General features: G+C 39.6%; 1 protein-coding gene across 1 annotated transcript in view; it reads right to left on the reverse strand.

Moving 5' to 3' along the window:
- The window catches only part of CFAP54 (cilia and flagella associated protein 54), a gene marked incomplete at both ends in the record, with an annotated part of 221,081 nt that overhangs the window by 46,195 nt on the left and 152,080 nt on the right, over positions 1 to 22,806 (reverse strand). Inside the window, 8 exon segments of the mRNA XM_084254923.1 lie at positions 661 to 754; positions 1,664 to 1,769; positions 3,841 to 3,996; positions 8,114 to 8,240; positions 8,332 to 8,511; positions 8,683 to 8,840; positions 9,644 to 9,788; positions 11,075 to 11,180. Of these exon segments, the coding sequence (XP_084111049.1) occupies positions 661 to 754; positions 1,664 to 1,769; positions 3,841 to 3,996; positions 8,114 to 8,240; positions 8,332 to 8,511; positions 8,683 to 8,840; positions 9,644 to 9,788; positions 11,075 to 11,180 (1,072 nt within the window).

The following is a 22,806-nucleotide window of genomic DNA, read 5'->3' on the forward strand; positions in this document are numbered from 1 at the left end:
ATTAAAATGACTATATTGTATGTAAAGATGTCAGAAAAAATAATATGTCAAAGGTTTTTAATAAGTGTTTACTATTATCTCTCTAACTAGGAAATAAGACAAGGGATGATGTAATCATGAAGTTCCATAGAAAAGCAAAAAATAGCAATGAATGGAGATATTTTTTATAGTGTGCATGTGTATGTGTGTTTTCTCAGTACGTAAACATAAGACAGTCAATGACACAGAAGTAAAAAGAAACTCTACCAGCAATATAGTTTCACATTTTAAAAGTTAACTAAAGTTAGCATTAAAAACTAATTTGTAAGGTTTAACAAACAGGATAAAATTAACCATTTAATTAGACTGTGTGATTCTGATTTTTGATGCTCATTTTTTTTTTTACCAATTCTTCAAACTTCAACAAAACTGCAGAATGAAGTAAACAATGACAAACTATTTCTTTTACTTTTGGCTACAAGACTCCCAAGGAAAAGAAAAGGCAGCCAATAAGCAGCTTCCAGAGCATCCAAAGAAGTATCTAGACAAGTGTGACTACAAAGTAATGAATTAGTTCCTCCAAGTCACACAGGAAAATTAGTCTCATTATTTTAATAGCACAGTGTTACCAAAATAGCAATCTCAAAGGCAATTAGCTTAAAATTTCTAATGACTTATTACCGGAGGTGTTAATGCTGATGTTGAAAGTTTGTTCTTTGGATTCCTCAGATGTAAAAATAATAAGGCCATTTCTAGGTAAGAGTCTCTTATCAACCTAAAATGACAGAATATTGTACTTATTAAATGATTTCACCATTCATCATCATTTGCCAACAATTTCCAAGTGAATAAAAGGTAAAAATAGGAAAAACCAGCAGCTGTCCCAACCCCAGATAGATACCAGCATCTTCCCTCCTACTGAAAATGGAAGTTTTTGATACCAGGGTGGGTAACACCCCCCTGTTATCACTGCTATGAAACGCAGCATCAAGATTATTCTGAATTCCAGCACCCGAGTTACTAAAGAAGTGACGGTCAGGTCTGGAGGACTCGGCTTGAAAACTAGGCTCTTCTCTGTCACTACCCTCTTACACTGATTAAAGTTGAAAGAGACAGAGCTATGTGGAAAGCAGTCACTGGTATAGGTTAAGTCTGTGGATTCACTGCTAAACTTGTCAGTTGAGTCAATTTGGATCAGTACTTGTACAATAATGGTGGCTTACCTCTCAAGACTGAGGTGATTTTTATACAGTATTAAGTTAGCCAGCCGTGGTATGTTGACCTAAGTAAATATCCACAAGTCCCTTCTAGGTACAATTTCTCTTCTAGATACAATTACAGGGAAGCCCCTGTAATTTAGGTGATCTGAATTACACACACTGATGGATGACAGATCTAAGCACAAACTAGAAGGCATTCACAGTCCAACATGGCACCATGATGACCACCAGCATCATCCATCACTGTAAATGGGGCTGGGACTCAGAGCCAAGAGCAAGCTTGAAGAGGAAATCTGTAACCCTGATGGCCAGTGGACACCAGTGCACTAGCCCTGCCATGAAGAGAGGGTCTCCTAATGGCTCCAGCCTGAACATTCAGTGTTCCACATGAATGTTTACACTGATGGGGCTCGATGCAAAACACACACATTGTTTCTATAATGGGAAGGTACATATTTATTTACCCTGAGTTTTGGTCATTTTGCAGGCTTAGTTGTATTGCCTTAAATAAGCTCTCGGGTTGCAAGCTTGAAGATCTATCTTCCATCAATATTTGGCGTTCTATTTTGCCTAAAAGAAAAAAAAAAGATTCACAAAGATGGTCTTTCCCATTTCTATTATTTTGAACTTCAGAATAAATATATTTCACATTGGAAATTCAGAAAATGTGCTGTCCTTTTTGTCTATCTGTCTATTGTCTCTTGTTGGCAGTAAGCTGATGGAGAAAGATCCTTTGCTTCTTTCTCCAGGCATCTCAAGGCTTTAGTAAATTGAGTCAAAGCCTGAGTTTATCTTTTTTGATTGCTCAGTAATATTTCATTGTGTATATGCACCACATTTTCTTGATCCATTCATCTATTTTGGGGCATTTGGGTTGTTTCCAAAGCTTAGCTATTGTAAATAGTGTTGCAATAAACATAGGGGTGCAGCAACATGGATGGAGCTGGAAGGGATCATGCTCAGCGAAATAAGCCAGAAAGAAAAAGAAAAGTACTGAATGGTCTCACTCATAGCAGGAATGTAGAAAACCTAAATAAGGGACCAGGAAAAAGACTAATATAATAAAGTAAAAATCAAAATCAACAGTCAACTATAAACCAGAGACACACTATGGAGGGGGGGTGGGGAAAGGAGAGACTGGGGTCAAAATAAGGGGGGTGCAATTGTATGGGGAATATAAAAATAAAACAAAATAAAATAAAATGCGAAAATAAATAAATAAATAAATAAATGAAATGAACATCCAGGAAAAAAAAAAATTGAGTCAGACACCTTTGGTTCTCCAGACACAGCTGTTCTGACTTTCCTCTCTCTTCCTCCTATAGCTCTCATTTTCTTTTTCTATGTCCATTTTCCTCCTATCTCTGTCTACTACTGCAGATCCCATTGAAAACATCTCTGTTTAGAAAAAATTCTGAAAAATCAGCAAAGACATGAAAGCCATCATGGATGATGGAGTGCTTACACAGCAGGATGACAAAGGTGTTGCACAGCTCCCAGGCCACATGGTGGCCCGCAGCCTCCAATGCAGGTGCTGAGGTGGCACCTCTGAAGCAAAAAGGGCAGGAGAGGGGAATCTTATAATCGCTGTTAAAAGGATTCACAATTTTCAGGTGGCATGTGGCCAAGGCACAGAGCCACCAGTGTGAACCTAACATCCAGGCACCATCAGGGAGTACCTGCAAACTTATGGGAGTTTCCTTAACCAGGGTGTATTTCAATTTCCTTATCTGTGTACCAGGATTAGTCATGGTGACCATGGTGACCAACAACATAGAATTGTTGTAAGAATTAGCACTATGAGGGCCTCCCTGGTGGCACAAGGGGTTAAGCACCACACTATGAAGCTGCCCGCAGCCTTTGCAGCATGAGTTCAATCCCCGGGCAGGGAGCTACCCACGCGGTGCAACAGACCTCTCCCATTGTGCCCGCTGCTCTCCTCAGCAGTGTATTTCAGTCAGTCTACCTGTTCTGTTCCCCACTCTGCCTCTGGTGAATCCTCTCGCCCCCCACACCTTTGGCCTGTACCACAGTTCTTGTATGCATAAATAAATAAATCTTTAAAAAAAGAAGAATTAGCATTATGAGATGTAAAATACTGACCAAGCAGCCCAGCATCTAGCTCGATAAATGATAGGAATCACTATCATTGTTGATCTGATGTCTAAAATGGCCACAAGAAAATCATGAATAAATCATATGAATATATATTATATGTAAGTTATAAATCTAGATATGTATAGCTATTTAGTATTAATGGATATGTATGTATTAGAAATGTTAAAATGCTTAGCAAAGTAATGAAATGATGGGAAAAAAATTGCAAGCATTATTTGAGTGACATTATTGATGTCTAAATGGCTAATAATGACTTTTTTTAGTTCAACTTTATATAAAAAAGGTCATTGTTAAATAAATGAAGTACTGCTTTTTTTCTTTTTAGATATAAACTTAAAATATGCAGTGTTTATTTAATTTAAAGCAGAGTTTGTCACAGGAATCAATATGTGATCACCAAGCCCACTTTAAAAGCTGTGTATTTTATATATATAATCAGTGACCAGATTTTCAAGAAGCTATTATTAAGAGGAAAAATGTTTCCATAAACTTTATCACAGTTCTAGCTGCAAATACATCTTACCTTTCTGAAAAAGGATTTCTGCTTCTACCTCTGGTTTTTCTTTCGCTGATGTCCTACAGAGTTTCAATGCCATTTCAAAAAGGTGAAGGGCAGGCAACCACTTTGAGGGATCCTTCTTTCTACTGGTATAATATACTTGCTTGGCTATTGTATGCCCTAAAGATGGTTGGATGGGAGAGAAAAATAAAATACAGTGTTCATAACATGCCTGTCTCCAAGTTGCCAGACAGTTCTCACAGCGAGGCATCTGTTAAGAACTCTGGTGGTCTTTCGTTTTTGGCTCTAAGAAATGTTTCAAAGAAACAATATCCAAGTATTTCATAAAATTATAACTATGATTGTTATAAAACGAGACCCCCAGAGAACCAGAAAGCAAAAGGCTAAGGCAGCCAATTGTTTGATTTATTTTGAGGAAGGTAGTTAATTAACATGGTTAATGCGTTTAATTTAAACAGTATCTCAAGTCCTCTTTCTAACCACTTTCCAACCATCTCTATCTGGTTTGAGTAGCACCAGCCTGAGTGACCTGAAATGGCCAGTGGCCTCATTAACATACTAAAATATCTGCCCAAAGGAGTACTCAAACCACCATTTTCTGAACATGCAATGTATGTGGACGTGATGGAAGCGAGGAGTAGAAAATTAGGAAAGGAAGCCTCACAAGACCAGAAATTGGCTCACGCAAGGCCAGAAGCTGGAGGTGGGAGTTGTTCAATGAGCTATAGAGAAAAGTAAAGTATCCAGAGGCACAGAGTGAGGTGCAGGGCTGGTGGGAAGATTGAGGGCCATTGTAAAAGAATCACCAGTCCTTCCCAATGGACTTAGTCAAACCAAATATAGAAAAAACCCTGAGGTGCCAACCCTAGAAATAATTAAATTAACAGCAGTCAACACTCCCACAAAGGAATGAATGGCTCCCAAAAAGAAAAAGACTGGATCAGTGCATTTCTGCACTAGCAAGAGGCAGCAGCTGTCTGGCCCGCCTGTGCCTATGCAGTTGTGACTCTTCAGCAGGCTCTTCCCTTTTTATGATAAACCTGCCCATTTGAATATAACTAGATGGCTCTGCTCTGTGGGGAGAAACTCGCTGTGTGCTGCTGAAAGGGGAGCTCTGATGAAATTTTTCTCAGAGTGTTAGGAGAGTGGATACTCGTGGATCTGGGGGTGCACGCTGGTTGAAGAATAACAGCCACCAAGCCAGCATGAGAACAAGCAAGTGTGAATTTATTGAACAAGAGGAAATCCTGACAGCAGGAGGGGGTCCTGGGGAGGATGCCTGTTTACTTGAGCCTGTCCATGACTATAGACTGTCGGACTTCCTCTTGTCCCATGTGCCAGACTATTGATTAGGCACTAGGTGATCGGGAAGTTTCATGGTAGATGTTTTTCTGTTCCCTAATTGTCCTGTAACCAGCTCTCACTCTAGGTGGTGGCTGGCTCAGCAACATTTTAGTATAATACTTCTATTTTCCTGGGAGCTGTGTCGTTCCGTCTGTTCCTATATTGTTTAAAAATCACTGTCCATGTCTCAGCCTTTCCAGTTCCCCAAGTTCTCCTGGTTTCTGCTTCTCTTAAGAGGTAACCCAAGAACCCTCCACCCAACACCTCTCCAAACCAACATCAGCAGCACTGAGGAGAGCAGCTTTGTTATGTGTAACAGGTAAGGAGCAGGAGCAGGAAGGTAGACCTCCAAAGACTCTTCTACCCCCACTCCCCAGCATCCCTATTGCACACAAATCATGATCAATAAGTGTTTGTTGATTGAATGAGTATAAGGAATTAAGTAACTTTCTTCACTCCTATTATTCAATCCGTGATCTATTTTTTCATCTAATAAAGAAGCCCAGGGTTCAGTCATTAATGAGAAAAACAATCTTATACATCCTCAATGCTTATTTTTTTGTTTAAAAATTTTTTTTAAATGCTTTCATTCCTGTCAGAGGCTTTCACAAAGGAAAAAAAAAAATCAAGGGGCTCTAGCTTTGCAACGCAATCTATACGATGACTATAAAGGAAAACTGTCGAGAAAGCATCAAGGCAGATGATTTCATACTTCATAATATTGAAGTGCTCCTTTTTCAAATAAACATCAACTCTGTGAAAAAGAAGTTATAAAACTGACTTTGTTTTGACAGGAAAGCTGCTTTTGGTTTTTGTTTTTTAGTCTCTATTTAATATAATATAGCAGAAAGCAAGCTGTTCTGCTTCAAGGGAATCTAAAAACCAGCAGCAGTATTGCTACTGAGTGCTGACACAACTTCAAGATTAGAAAGGCAGGAAAGCAGAGAATACATTTGGTTTAACACAATCTGTACAATTTAACACAATCTGTACTTTAAGCTCCTGTAAAAATCAACTGTACCGATAATAGAACAAATTGTCAGCTAAGAATGCAGGAGAACAACTCACAGGGGATCGGAGAGCTAGCAGGGACTCTGGAGGTTACCTAGGGCTGCCTGACTCCATAAACGAGGACACTCGACAATAGAAAGGTAAAGTGATTTATCTATAGTGATGAGATTCATATCATGATGACGACAATCTTATAATAATAATAATAATTGTGAGGGGGAGGAGCAGCAGGGAAATAGGGTGGGAATTCTGGAGTGAGGAGGGTTGAGCTTGCCTCTCTCCCCTCCATCTGCCTTCTATACCCTCAGCCTCTCCTGAGCAGCTACTGGGGCGGCCCTGCAATGGGTCCCTGGCAGTGAGTGGTAAGGATTCAAAGTGCATGTTCTGTTGTTATTCAGGTATGATGAGGTCAGCAGGTCAGGAGACAACGGCCACTGAAAATTTAGTTTGTTTCTCACAGATCCCAAGAGGAGGGACACACAACACCACACACATGGCACCAGGGTCAGTGGGGAGGTAGAAGGAAAAAGTGGGCAAGAAACCTTATTGAGACTTTTGTGGAAGGAATGGGTGGGGTAGGTAAGCAGGCTGAGTGGTTAGGTGTGGGTTAGTCTGGACAACTTCAGTGGTCTCTGCTCATAGTAGCCCCATGCCTGCCCCTCAGGTGATGAGGGCAGGAGGAACAGGGACACACCACAGAAAGCAATAAAGGAACCCAGTACAGGTGGGGCAGGGCTCTGGTATGGGAAGTTTGCATAGTGAAAGGCATGCTCTCCTAGCAGTGATTTGCCAACCTCTAGGAATTGGCTAACCCTAGGAGGGGAAATCCTTCCCTGGTCAGCAAAACCCCTACTTGTCAAAGCATCAAAAATACAGAAAATAGAAGTCATGGTTAATACAAGTTAGAAGAGAGAGAATTGGTCTAAGATTTTTCTGCCTTCTGAGATAGACAAGAATGTAGAGACTGAGACAGGCAGAGTGGGGTAAAAAAAAATCAGAGACATTGCCCTAGACCGAGATTAAAAAAAATGTCCATGAGCTCCTTCTTGGTTTCTGAAGAGTTGCAAGTCTTCTGCTTACAAGTTGCCTGCTCTGGTCAGGTCCGGTAGCCAACTACTTCCAATCTGTTCTTCCCCCAGTGTCATTTTTCGAAACCTCAACCATCCCTACTCCCCTACTGCCATTAGGCTGCCCCACAGCCCACTCTTCTCTGTCTGTACTGGTCTCCTTGCAATTCCAGAACATATCGTGCTTGTTTTGACTTCAGATCCCACAACTCACTGCTCCTTCAGCCACCATCAGATATACTAGGTCATTGGCATCTGAGTTCTGGGATTAAATGCCACCTTGCCCAGAGAGGCCTTCCTCAATTATACTACTCAAACAGACACCCCACCCTTCATTATTATCTAGCAGCAGACCTTATCCACATCTTTCATAACTCTAATTACCAGCTATAATTATATATATAATTCATTATATAATGTAAGCTTTCTATGTCTTCGTTGATTTCTTCCCTGGTTGTTCTGTCCAATCCATAATTTATTTTAGACAGTATTCCTTTTATTAAATTTTGTCTTTATAAAATGCCATGCATGCTTTATAAATATTAGCATATTTCATATAACACTTATAACATGATATGTTAATAATAGACACTCTGGCATATGGTTTGTTTACTTGTTTATTTCTATCTCCCTCACTAAGAGGGAGTAACAGAGAGGGAGTGACCTCCAGCAACTTCCCAGAACTTCCCATAGTCTGGGGCATGTCTAGTGAACAAAAACCATGTATTAAATCAATGGAGTCTGGGTATTTCATAAATATCACCTCATACACATGCACTCATGATAGCTTGCCTTATAAAACTCAAAAATGTTCATCAATATCTTGAGTATAATATATGGTTAAGTGTTCTTACCAATTCTCATTTTTGTTTGGGCCAATAACATGATATGAGGAAGATAGACATTTTTCAAAGGCTGCAATGGACTTGCATAGTCATTGCTTGACAAAGGAAACTCAATTGTTTCTCCGAAAGTTAGCATCTGAAAGAGAAACATTGAAATAAGGAATTGGCTAATGTTTGGAATCAGAAAATTAAGTTTCTAAATCTTATGGACACACAAGTATTCTCACCTGTTCAATAAGAATGTTGTGACATTGTGTCAACAGATTTAACTTTTCTGTTTTTGAAGAGGGATTTTCCTTGAATTTATCAGCTTTTGTTAAGTCATCCAGCAAAAGCATGCTTCTCACCAGGATTAAATGAGATCGAGGAGAAATAAACTCATTTCCGTCAAGCAAATGTATTATATCCTATTAAAATAAAATGATTCCTTTTGATAGTATCATTTCCAATTCACTGAAACAAGAGCTGGTCATATTGATTGTTATGCTCTCAGTACCTAGTTGAATTTTAAACTCTCTCCTTTTATCCTAAACAGAACCCTTTGGTAAGTATCAAGGTGAATGAGATTTCCTTCCTACCTGAAGCTTTCGTATGATGTCTGCCTTTAAATGTTTTTCTTGTAGACCAATGATTACCGCTTGCATCAAGAATTCAGCCTGCAACTCACTATCTCCTGAACTTTTTGCCTCCAAACAGGCTTCATTGATGAGGCTCACATAATCTGTCATATCATTTTCTGAAGTAAACAAATGCAGTTATTTAAAATGCACCGAGAAAGCAAGAAATTATATATGCAGATTCCTCAGCGTTTATCACAGGAACATTATATAACATCGAAGGAATTAATAAAGACAAAAAATAAACAGACTCTACATGAAACATTGAAAATTAATGTGTTGTAATTTGGGGGGGAAGTACATTGAGGTATTCCAATGCTGCAAAATATAATGATATTGCATGAAATGATTTAATTTGAGAGATGGATAAAGATGGGTGAATAGACAGGTTTACAAACAGATCATTATGAGTCACTGTAAGAACTAATTTACCTGTGTAAGAACTAATTTACCTATGATTTAAGAACTTTATAAATTTCACCCATTTAGTTCTGACAATAATCCTATGAAGTAGATGCAATTACCTCCACCTTACAGAGGAGGAAATTGAAGCATAGGATGATTCAGACAGTGGGCAAAGATCATGAAGCCAAGAAGTGGTAGATGTAACATTTGAACCCAAGTGGGGAGACTCCCAAATCAGTGTTCTGTACCACTACTCCATGCTGCCTTTTAGATGACAACAAGATGCACACGTTAGTATTTTGAAATCCCATTGTCTTTTTGCATACATCAGTAACATATATGCAATTTTCAGTGATACAGAGACTGTTGAAATTGATTATCTTAGTTAACAACCTGAATTTTTTATTCTGGAGACAGATCAAGCTATAAAGTTATGTTAATGTTAGGATAAAATATATCCCATAAGACTGCCATTGCCTCAATAAAATGAAAACTCTAAGAAAATAAGACATTGTACCTTTCACGATTCCAATGCCACAAATTTGTGCGACAAATGCAGTCACCAGGGCTAAGCAGCACCTCAACCATAGATGGATGTTGAAATATTCTCGAGAATTGAGAGAAATAGGATCTAAAAACTCATCATCTTTATTTTCAGTGGCCTAAACAATATTAAAATGATGGTTAGCTTCTGATTTAATAATCTCAAAGTCCTGCCTAATGCTAAATGCAATGTAAGTTAAGAGAAGCATGTCCAAAATAATTTAACAGTATTAAACTGTTAATATTAGAAATTTTTCTTGCATATTATATAAAATAGAAAAAATACACAAGCAAACATCACCCATAGCCTGATGATCTTTTGGACAGTGGACAGACCAGTGGGAAGCACAGTAGAGGAGGGTGACCCCTTCCTGGTCAGAGTGAGCAGAGGTCCTGGGACAGAATAGTGATTAGTATGGGCACTCCAAGAACTAATGGAATTCGCAATACAGAAAATATGCCCATGCACTAATCTTCATTTTTCAAGGCCTACATTATCTGTTAATATTAAAGGTCACATCATAATCTAAATCAGTTTTCGACCTTGGCACTACTGACATTTGGGCCTGGATAATTGTAGGAGGACTGTCCTGAGCATTACAGGATCTTAGCATATCCCTGATCTCTGTGCAGTAGATGCCAGGAGCCCCCCACTCTCATTGTGACAACTAGAAAGTCTCTAAACTGTGCCAAGTGCCCCCAAGGGGACAAAATAGACCCCATTTAACAAAAAATTGCTCTGTCAATTTTTATTAGATTGCCTTTTATCATTTTGATTGCTTTTGCTATAGAAAGAAATGAGTCTCTAGGACAACTAGCTTTGCTTATTTGTAATGACACTAGATATTAGCAATTTTATTAGTAAAATAATGATCAAGGCTTCTATGTGATAAACTGCTGTATTTTAATTCTAAAAAGCCCTGTATTATAAAATTACTTGGTATTCTCAAAGTTCAACCAAATTTTAAAGAATGCACAACACCAGGGATCCAATAGATGTGAGAGTTTAAATGTGCAAGAATCTAACAGAGAAATCCAAAATAGGAAACAGCAGTGTCATAGTGGTGATGCTGAAGTAATATATTTAAAGGGGAAATGACAATCTGTGAGACACTTTTATTTGATAGTGACCTCAGATCTAGAACACTGGAATGATACCTCTATTGGGGCTTAGTGATGATTTCATCCAATCCCTAAAGTTCACAAGTGAGATCACAAAATTTAGGGACTTGCCCCAGTTAATAAATAGAATAAAAGAGAGCTGAAACACAAATATTTTTGCTTACAATTCAATTTTTTTGCCATTTTACCTTTTATTTAACCTAAATAATTAGTTAACTTCCTAGCATGTCAATATCTACTACAGAATAAGTATTGTAAGGAGAAACATTAAACTCATACTTACAAAAGTCTTTGTGGAAGTAGAATTCTCTGTGTCATCTTGTACTACCTTCTTATCAAAAAGTTTTGAATCCTGGAGAAGTTTAAGTGTGGAAAATACTATTGCAGCACTGAAATAGAGAGCATATTTTTATTAGTATTACATTTGTGGCATGTGTATAGTAATTCCTAAGTATCTTCCTCCAAAAAACTTTTCCATACTCAATGGACCCCCAGATTGGTCAGGTGCCCCTCCTATGTGTTTGATATCACTCAGGTCTTATACATCAGTACATATTACACTTAAATTTTCTGTAAATTGCTCTACAGCTAATTTGTCTTTGTCTTGATGAAACCCAGCATCTGGTGACTGGGATGGAATATAAACTAAACATTTTTAATGAAAATGAGTGAATAAATGAAAAAGTGATGAGTGTTTCCAAAACAAAAAACTGAAAACAAAATGCAATTGCAATCTTACTCATAAAACAGACACATATGTGTTTTATGTGTCTTATATGTCAGGATGTGTTTCTCCAGCTTTTTGAAGTTATAGAACTGTGTTACATTAACACTGTAACTTGGAAACTCTTAAGCTAAATTATAGCTTAATCACTGTCTAGCAAAGCCAGAAGGAAAATGCACTAAATTAAAAAAACAGAAGCCAGGAGATAGGAATCTTTGCCTCCTGTTGCTTCTTAAGCAAATTTGTCTGCTCTTTCATCGCCATATCTTCCTCTCCAATAGAATGATATATTTATAATTGATATCACACTTTTTTTCAAAATATTTTTATAATACTTATCAACAGACTTTTTGGGAAATTTTATTACAATCAAAATTCAAAGTATAAAACATTTAAAGTTGCTTACAGTAATGTTATTTATTAGCACAGAACAATTGGGTGAAAGCCAAACAGTCAGTATGCCCATCTCTCTAAGTCCCCAACCGACATCTCCACTTGAACAATAGACAGTTCCCTCTAACAGATATTTGGGTTGAAAGGCATTCCTCCAAATTAGGTATGTGGAAGTCTTAGCCCTCAGTACCTCGGCAGGTTACCTTATTGGGAAATAGTCTTCACAGAGGTAATAAAGTCAAAATAAGGTCACAGGGTAGATTCTATACCAATAGGATGAGTATCCCCATCTCTGTTTGGACAGAGAACAAAGGAAAATTGATGTGACAACACATGGGGCAAAGATGGCCATATGACTGCAGCGATACAGCTATAAGGATTTCTGGTAAACACCAGATGCTAGAAGAAGCAAGGAAGGACTCTCTTATAGAGCTTTAAGAGACCATGGCCCTGCTGTGCTCTTGATGTTGAAGATCTAGCCTTCAGAACTGTGAGACAATAAAACAAAAACAAACCTTTAGATGGTAAGACCAATGAGTGGTGACCAGGATCGAGGGGCAGAAGGGTGAGTAAACTGGATAAAATGGTCAATTGCATGATAAAGGGTAGAATTGGGGCTTTTAGTGGTGAACTTAAGGCAGCATATATACATGTGGATTTTTAACAATACACACTTGGAACTGACATAATGTTATAATGCAATCACTTTGGTAAAAAGATAGGAAGTAAATAATCAAATTTTGTTCTGTTAAACCACCCAGTTCTGGGTGCCATGTTATAGCAGCCCTGGGAAACTGATAGACTAGGTTAAAAGTCCACTTCCTTGCTTTTTACTCCTTTTCCCAACTCAAAGCCCCCACCCCTATCCTCCATTCCAGATGCAGAGCCCCACATAAGCTCAGGACTGGACATGGTGGCAGCTTCCTGGCCATCTCCTCACTATGTCTCTTGCCATAGCCCCAGGGGTCTTATCAATGTAAATCAGATCCCTCATCATACCCCAAGACTTTGGTCAGTGTACCCGCTCTTTTGGGTCAATTACTGAGAATAGGATCAGCTTCATCAGTGTCTGTGGATTCTTATGAGGATGTATAGTCTCTGGATTGTAGAGCCCTCGAGAAGGAGCCTATGCTCCACTGTTAAATTATCTTTATTTTCTTAAAGATTTATTTACTTATGCATATAAGAACTGGGGTATAGACCACAGGTGGGGGAGGGCTGGTGAGAGAATCAGAACAGGCAGATCTACTGAAATACACTGCTGAGGGGAGCAGTGGGTGAGATAGGAGGTCTTCTGTGCCACGTGGGTCAGCTCCCTGGCTGAGGGGCATTGAACTCATGCTGCAGCAGCTGCTGATAGCTTGATAGTACTGTCTTTGACCCCTGCGCCACCATGGGGGTCCCTGTTAAATTATCTTTAAAATCTCTTTCTTTTGTTGTCTACATCTTATTGTAAAGAGGAAGACATTGTACAAATAGTGACCACATGTCTCTCTTTTTATCCAATTCTTTAAAAAAAGACACAGAAACATTAATTCCAAAGGACACCTGCATCCCTATGTTTATAGCAACACTATTTACAATAGCCAAGCTATGGAATGCCCAATGCCCAAATGCCCACAACCCAAATGCCCAAAAATAGATGACTGGATCAAGAAGATGTGGTACATATATACAATGGAATATTTTTTTTTTCATAATTAGAGAGTATACTTTTATTGTCATTGCAACAACATCTGTAAACATCATCTCAGTTTTTTGGTTTATTTATTTCTGTGTATTGAGCAGTTTATGTCAAAATGTCATTTTGCAGAATATTTTTCCCTTGTATTTTAAGGAAAACATTACATTTTTGATTCAATTATTTTAGGATAGAAATGGATTAAATAACTTATAATTAATAAGCTCCACATATTTCTTTATTCTTCACATGGTACTGAAACATCCCTATAAGTAGTATTTCTTTTTTTTTTTTTATAAATTTTATTGTTATATTCCCCATACAATTGCAGCCCCCCCATTCTGACCCCAATCCCTCCCCTCCCTCCCCCGCCCCCCTAAAAGTGTCTCTGGTTCATAGTTTTTTGTTGATTTTCATTTTCACTTTCTTATAGTTATTCATTTTCCTGGTCCCTTATTTAAGTTTTCTAGATTCCTGCTATGAGTGAGACCATCCGGTATTTTTCTTTTTCTTTTTGGCTTATTTCGCTGAGCATGATCCCTTCCAGCGCCATCCATGTTGCTGCAAATTGCATGTGTTTATCTTTTTTGAATGCTGAGTAATATTCCATGGTATATATGGACCACATCTTCTTGATCCAGTCATCTATTTTTGGGCATTTGGGTTGTTTCCAAAGCTTAGCTATTGTAAACAGTGCTGCTATAAACATAGGGGTGCAGGTGTTCTTTGGAATTGATGTTTCTGTGTCCTTTGGGTAAATACCTAGGAGTGGAATTGCTGGATCATATGGAAGCTCTATGTTTAGTAGGTCCAGAAATCTCCACACAGCTCTCCACAGTGGTTGGACCAGTTTGCACTCCCACCAACAGTGCAGAAGAGTTCCTTTTTCTCCACACCCTCGCCAGCATTTGTTGTTGCTAGTTTTTTTAATATGTGCCATTCTCACTGGTGTAAGATGGTATCTCATGGTAGTTTTGATTTGCATTTCCCTGATGGCAAGTGATGTTGAACATTTTTTCATATGCCTGTTGGCCATTTGCATTTCCTCTTCAGAGAAGTTTCTTTTTAGCTCTTCTGCCCATTTTTTGACTGGATTATTTTCTTTGTTGTTGTTGAGTCTCATCAGCTCTTTGCAGATTTTTGTGATCAGTCCTTTATCATTAGTGTTGGGTGCAAAAATGTTCTCCCAGTTGGTGGGGTTTCTCTTTGTTTTTGTTATTGTCTCTTTTGCTGTGCAGAAGCTCTTTAATTTGATGTAGTCCCAGCTGTTTATCTTTGCCTTCACTATCACTGCTTTGGGTGATGTGTCTGTAAAGATGTCTTTGATGTGCAGATCACGTAGTGTTTCGCCTATATTGCCTTCTATATATTTTATGGTTTCAGGTCTTATGTCTAGTTCTTTAATCCATTTTGAGTTGATTTTTGTGTATGGTGTGAGGTGGTGGTCAAGCTTCATTCTTTTGCATGTAGCGACCCAGTTTTCCCAGCACCATTTATTGAACAAACTTTCTTTGCTCCAATGCATAGTCTTTGCTCCTTTGTCAAAGATTAGTTGACCATAAATCTGTGGGTTTATTTCTGGATTTTCTATTCGATTCCATTGGTCTGTATGTCTGTTCTTGTTCCAATACCATGCAGTTTTGATGATTATGGCTTTGTAGTATAGTTTGAAGTCTGGGAGTCTGATGCCTCCATTCCCTTCTTTTTTTTTTCAGGAGAGCTTTGGCTATTCGGGGTTTTTTGTGATTCCATATGAATTTCATCAATAATTGTTCTATTTCTTTGAAGAATGACATTGAAATTTTGATTGGAATAGCATTGAATCTGTATATTGCTTTTGGAAGGATGGCCATTTTAATAATGTTTATTCTTCCAATCCACGAGCAGGGGATGTCTCTCCATTTCTTTGTGTCTTCTTCTATTTCTTTTAACAGTGTTTTATAGTTTTCTTTGTATAGGTCCTTTACCTCTTTTTATTCCCAAATATTTGATTTTTTTTGTTTCAATAACAAAAGGGATGGTTTTTTTGATTTCTTCTTCTTCAGATTTATTGTTTGTGTATAGGAAGGCTACTGACTTTTGCATGTTGATTTTGTATCCTGCCACTTTACTGAACTGATTGATGAGTTGAATTAGCTTTTCTGTGGAGTTTTTGGGGTTCTCTATGTATAATATCATATCGTCTGCAAATAGTGATAGTTTGACTTCTTCTTTTCCTATTTGGATTCCTTGGATGTCTTTCTCTTGTCTTATTGCCCTGGCTAGGACTTCCAGTATTATATTGAAAAGCAGTGGTGAGAGTGGACATCCTTGTCTTATTCCAGATCTTAATGGAATTGCTTTCAGCTTTTCACCATTGAGAATGATACTGGCTGTTGGCTTGTCATAGATGGCCTTTATGATGTTGAGGTATGTTCCTTGTATCCCAAGAATTTCAAGGGCTTTTATCATGAATGGGTGTTGCACTTTGTCGAAAGCTTTCTCAGCATCTATTGATATTATCATATGGTTTTTATATTTCTTTTTGTTGATGTGTTGGATAACATTGATTGATTTTCGGATGTTAAACCATCCTTGTGCCCCTGGAATGAATCCTACTTGGTCGTGGTGAATTATCTTATGGATACATTGTTGGATTCTGATGGCTAAAATTTTATTGAGGATTTTTGCATCAGTGTTCATTAGGGAGATTGGCCTGTAGTTTTCCTTTTTTGTGTTGTCCTTGTTCGGTTTTGGTATTAGTGTAATGTTGGCTTCATAGAACGTGTTTGGTATTGTCCCTTCCTTCTCAATTTTTTGGAAGAGTTTGTGAAGGATAGGCACTAATTCGTCTCTGAATGTTTGGTAGAATTCATTTGTAAATCCATCAGGTCCTGGGCTTTTGTTTTTGGGGAGGTTTTTGATTACCATTTCAATTTCGCTAATTGTAATTGGTCTGTTTAGGTGTTCTATTTCTTCTTTATCTAGCTTTGGGTGATTGTAGAGTTGTAGGAATTTGTCCATCTCCTCTAGATTATTAAACTTGTTTCCATATAACTGTTCATAGTAGTTACTGATTATTCTTTTGATTTCTGCTGTGTCCGTTGTGATTTCTCCTCTTTCATTGATGATCCTGTTTATTTGTGCTTTCTCCCTTTTTTCCTTTGTGAGCCTGGCTAGGGGTTTGTCTATTTTATTGATTTTTTCAAAGAACCAGCTCTTGGTTTCATTGATCTTTTGGATTGTTTTTTTAGTTTCAATTTCATTTATTTCTGCTTTGGTTTTTATTATTTCTTTTCTTCTACTGGTTTTAGGGTTTTTTTGTTGTTCTTTTTCTAGATCTTTGAGCTTCGAGATTAGGTTGTTTCTTTGAGTTCTTTCTTGTTTCTTGATGTGAGCTTCTATTGCTATATATTTTCCTCTTATTACTGCTTTTGCTGCATCCCATACATTTAGGATATTGGTGTCCTCCTTGTCGTTCAATTCACAAAATTTTTTAATTTCTTCTTTGATCTCCTCATTAGTCCAGTGGTCTTCCAGTAGTGTGGTTTTTAATCTCCATGAGGTAGGAAAGTTCCTTGCCTTCTTTTTATGGTTTATTTCTAGTTTGATGCCTTCATGGTCAGAAAAGATGGTTGATATGATTTCAATCTTGGTGTATCTGTTGATGTTTGTCTTGTGCCCCAGAATGTGATCGATCCTGGAGAATGATCCGTGTGCGCTTGAGAAAAATGTGTACTCCGTTTTTTTGGGGTTTAGTGTTCTATAGATGTCTGTTAAGCCCAATTGCTCTAGGTCCTTATTTAGAGCTTTGGTTTCTTTACTTATTTTTTGTCTTGTTGATCTATCCATTGTTGATAGTGGTGTGTTGAAGTCTCCCACTACGTATGTGTTTTCTCTGATGTCTGTTTTCAGAGAGGACAACAGTTGTCTGATATATTTTGATGCTCCTTCGTTTGGTGCGTATATGTTAATGAGTGTTATTTCTTCTTGAAGTATTGTCCCCTTGATGATAATGTAGTGACCATTGGGGTCTCTTTTTATCTTTTTGAGTTTGAAATCTGTTTTATCTGATATAAGTATAGCTGTTCCTGCTTTCTTTTTTGGTCCATTTGCTTGTAGGATTGTTTTCCATCCTTTAACTTTGAGCCTATTTTTATCTTTTGTAGCTAAATGTGTTTCCTGGAGACAGCAAAAGGTTGGGTTTTGTTTCTTAATCCAGGCTGCAACTCTGTGTCTTTTTATTGAAGAGTTTAGTCCATTTACATTTAGAGTTAATATTGATATGTTAACATCTGTATTTGCCATTGTGTTTGTCTTTCCTTTGATTTTATTTATTTATTCTTTTAATAACTTTTTTTTTTTTGGCCTTCTTTCATTGTTATTCGTCCCTCTGAGGTTCTGGCTTTAGGACTCCTTGTAGTATTTTTTGGAGTGGGGGTTTAGTTGCAATGAAATTCCGGAGTTTCTGTTTGTCTGGGAAGGTCCATATTCTTTCTTCAAAGAGGAAGGAGAGCTTTGCGGGATAGAGTATTCTTGGTTGGCATCTGTTTTCTTGGAGTCTGTTGACTATGTCCCTCCACTCTCTCCTTGCCCGTAGTGTTTCTTCGGAGAAGTCTGATGTCAGCCTGATTGGTTTTCCTTTGAATGTTATCTGTTTCTTCCCTCTTGCCAGCTTCATTATTTTTTCCTTGTCCTGGATTCTTGGGAGCTTTACTATTATGTGTCTTGCTGTATTTTTTCTTTCGTCATGGAAGTTTGGTGTTCTTCTTGCTTCTTGTATATCAATTTTCAGCTCCTTCTTCACATTTGGGAAGTTCTCTTCAATTATCTCTTTGAATATTTTCTCTGTTCCTACTTCTCTCTCCTCTCCTTCTGGTATTCCTATAACTCTTATATTTCCTTTCCTCATGGAGTCAGATAGTTCCCGAAGTCTTTCTTCATTCTTTTTCCTTCGTACTTCTCTTTCCTTTTCTGTTTTGGTTCTTTTTATTTCTGTGTCTTCAAGAGCACTTATTCGTTCTTCCATTTCATCAATTCTGCTTTCATTGCTTTTCCCAGAATTCTTTAGTTCTTCCACTAATTCTTTGATCTCCTGCATTTCTTTTACTTCCCTCTTTAGGGACTCAATTTCATTCTTCTGATCGTTGATTATTTTTCCCTTATCATTGTTTTCCTTTATGACTTCTGTCAGTTTTTTAATCACGGCAATTTTAAATTCTCTTTCTGGAAGGCTCAGAAGTTCTTCCAAGTTACTGTCGTTGCAATCTGGGGGCTGGTTTTCTTTTTGTGGTGTGCTTTTTCTCTGGAGAGTTGCTAGGTTGCGTGTGGGTCTTCTCCTCCCTACCGTCTGTTTTCTAATTTGCCGTATGCGTTGGGACACTGTGTTGTTGGGACTGGCCGGCATCTTGGGTGGGCTTCTCTTCTCCCCTCTGGTTCCTCCAGGAGTCATCTGTCAGTTTCAAGCAGTCTTTATTGGAGAAAGGTCCCTGTCCTAAAATGTCGATGTGGGGACACACTCCCCTTTGCGCCTGGTCTGCCCCGGCGGTGGGTTCCTGCTCCCCCTCGGGGCTTGGACTGCAGGCCAGAGGGGGTCTGGCATGGGCGAACTTCCCCCGCTCACCTCTGGCTCCTGAGGAAGCCTTCTGCAGGTAGTCTTTACTGAAGAAATATCCCTGTTCTAAAATGGTGATGTGGGGCACACTCCCTGCGCGTCCGGTGTCAGGCACACTCTTCTGCGTGCCTGGTCTGCCCTGGCTGTGGGTGCTCGCTTTCCCTGTGGGCTCAGACTACTTGTTTGCAAGGGGCCGGGTGTGGGCTAACTCCCCAGCTGGCCACTAGCTCCTTCAGGAGCCTGTGCTGGCTACAAGTCGCTAGGTGGCGCCAAAGATCTCTCCTAGAGCCCTTGGGGAGCTGATTTTCCACCCCGTGGGACAGGGAGCAAAGCGGGGATGGTAGGGTACACCTCAACGGCTTTGGGGTGCTGTGTCTGCCTTGTGCCCCACCGTCGTGGGGAACCCACGCCCCTAATTTCGTGCCCCGGGTCTCAGTTCCAAAGCCCTCAGTTCCAGGACGCAGGCTGTAGCCCAGTTCAGTGGCGCGGGAATGGCGCCTTTTGCACCGCTCCCCTGCCTGGGCGCCTGGTTCCTGCTTACTCAGGGAGGGACCTTCACCTCAGTGAGGACCTCCGCGCGTCTCCCCGCAAGCCTAGGTCGTCTCCCAAGCCTAGGTCGCAGGCGCGGGGACCTGGGCAGCCGTGATCCTGGTCTGCACTTGCTTTTCAAGTGCCGAGCGCGCCGCTATCCGCGCAAGCTTACCGGCAGCCCGGGCTGTGTGCGCGTCTCCCGGGGTCTTTGTTCTTCTCTAATGGTGCCCGGAGCCGTTAGCTCACCGCTGCGGCGAATCCTGCAGGGTTCGCCTCAGCTCCCGTTCAAGGGGTGTGGTGGCTGCAATAGTTCCTTTCCACTCACAGTCCCGCTTGCTGCGTTGTTTGTTCTTGGTGGCCGTTTTGGTTTGTTGTTTCCCTCCTCTCTGCCGGTCGGAGAGTGCCGCCTCTGTGGGCGGGGGAGGGGAGCAGGGTTCTGCGCTTCCCTCCCTTCTAGTCCTCTTTTATGGCCACTTTCTTCTTCGGGTAGTTTGCTGGAGTCACCCGTTTATCTTCCGTGTCCCAGTTCTCACTGGGACCTGCCGCTTTTCCTCCCTATTAACTTTTTTTTAATGGGAGATCTTACTCGCAGCGTCTCCTCGCCGCCATGTTGCTCCGCCCCCCCTATAAGTCTATACAATGGAATATTACTCAGCATTCAAAAAAAGGTAAACTCATGCAGTTTGCAGCAACATGGATGGAGCTAGAAGGGATCATGCTCAGCGAAATAAGTCAGAAAGAAAAAGAAAAATACCAGATGGTCTCACTCATAGCAGGAATTTAGAAAACCTAAATAAGGGACCAGGAAAAAGACTAATCAATATAAAGTAAAAATCAAAATCAACAAGCAACTATAAACCAGAGGCACACTACCTGGGCGGGGGTGGGGGGGAGAGGAAAGATTGGGGTCAAAATAAGGGTGGGTGCAATTGTATGGGGAATATAACCAAAATGAAAATGCATAGATTGTGCAAAAATGAAGTAAGAATTATATAAAATAAAATATTAAAAAAAATAAAGCCCTTAATCTTCAAAAAAAAGAAAATGCTAACTGCTATTTCCTGAGTGTTCATGACCTGCCACCTGCTGTGCTAAGTGCTGTCTGGGATTTCCTTCACTTAATCTCACCCCAAGACTTCAAGGTAGTGGGGCCTCCCCGGTGGCGCAGCGGTTGAGCGCTGTGTTGTGAAGCTGACTGCAGCCTGTGCAGTGCCGGTTCGATCCCCGGCTGCTCCCCGGCCACCGGAGGATGGTCCCACATGGCGCGCAGACCTCTCCTGCCGCCTGCTGCTCCCCTCAGCAGTGTACTTCGGTCCTTCTGCCTGCTCTGCTCCCTGCTCTGGCTCTGGTGAATTCTCTCACCCTCCCGCGCTTCTGACTGTACCCAGTGCTTGTACAAATAAATAAATAAAATAAATAAAAAATAAAAAAAAAAGACTTCAAGGTAGACAATACCATCATCCTGTGTTTCTAGATTAGGAAAAGGAGACACAGAAATGCCAGAGGTCTTGCCTAAGGTGACCCAGCTAGAAGGAGGAGGCAGGTGCTGACCCAGTCAACTGGGAGCCTGAGCTTGAACCTGAGCCTTGACTATCAGGCTCTCAGGTGGCCTCTGCCTCCCCCAGGTCCAACATGCTTGGTTTTGTTTATTCCACTATAGTGTCACTTGGTGCCACACTGTGATCATGACATAGCCCTTGTTGGCTGCACTTTCTATCAGTACTCTACGGCCATCATTGTCCAGTTGAAAGCTTTTTGCCTTGTATTCTAAATAATGGACTTCACACACTGGATTATTGGAAGGACTAAAATATGTATTTACTCTTTTATTTGTGTCATATATATATAGCAAATTCAGCAAATAATGAATGTTAAAGCCCCAAGATTTTCCTGAGACATTAGACATTTTTAGAGTATTTTCTAAGATGTTGCTTGGGATACCTAATTTACTGGTGGTGTTTGTTTGTTTTTGCTTTTGTTTTTGTTTTTTAAGTGAAAGTAAACAGGCAAGCAAGAAAACAATAAGAAACACAGGTGTTTACAGTCTGACGGCTCTTCCCCCCACGCCTTCCATCCTCAAGGCTGCCTATGAGCTTCGTGGAGGTAGAAAATGGTGCCTGTCTCATTCTTGGGATATTGAAGCCCAAATTCTGATTTCAAGAGAAATGAGGTTTGGAATCTCATTAATCCAAACACTTAATGAAAACAATGTAGAACATCTAGTGTGTCCTAATCCACCTGGTACTGCTCAGACGCACAACAGAAATTTTCTAGTTTCTCCACCACACGAGAGACAGAGTCAGAGGATTAGCCATTGTAAACAGCCTAAAATCCCAATGGAAGGAAGTTTCATTCTGACACAAAATTAAAAGCCTCCAATGCTTTCCCCTTTAGACAATAAATTAAATAGAAAGGAACTTAGAAACGAACACAAGTGGGGAAAAAAAGACAGGATTCTGATAGAAGCATCCCTCAAAGAAGCAGAAATACAGTTTGAATAACTTTGATCCCATTTATTTCTTATTAACATTCATGACAAAAAATGGTCAGTTTGTTCTCATAAAATCCACGCAGCTCACTCTGTCACCCTAGGGAATGCGCCTTTCAATTTTCTTGACACATAATTTTATTAGAGGGATCATGAAATGTCAAGCTAACCATCATTTGGAAAAGGGACTGGCCAACCCTCTCCGCTGCACCCAAACAGGAGCTCGTGGGTGGCAAAGTTCATGTAAGAAAAACTCATTCTTCTTGACAGGAGGCTTCCCCCAGTGACAACTCTGCCCAAAAAAGGCAAGAGCACCAAAATTTTTGCAGGTTTTGTCCCAAGGGCCAGGTTCATGTATTTAAAATAGGAACAATTCTAATATACTTGCACATCATTTGCATATGCCTATTTTCAAATTAATGTTCTATTATGACACTTCTTTCTGTGGTCCTTTTATAATTTTCACTTTTTTATTTCCTTCTTCCTCCCTAAAAAAAAAAAATCACTCATAATCACTCATTTCCTCCATAGCTAAATAGTGTAAGAAAGGTGGAGAGCTGGGGAAGGATGAAGGTAAATGACAAGAAATATCTTTTAGAGCTACT

The sequence above is a fragment of the Talpa europaea genome (assembly GCF_964194135.1).
Source record: "Talpa europaea genome assembly, chromosome: 15".
Taxonomy (NCBI): domain Eukaryota; kingdom Metazoa; phylum Chordata; class Mammalia; order Eulipotyphla; family Talpidae; genus Talpa; species Talpa europaea.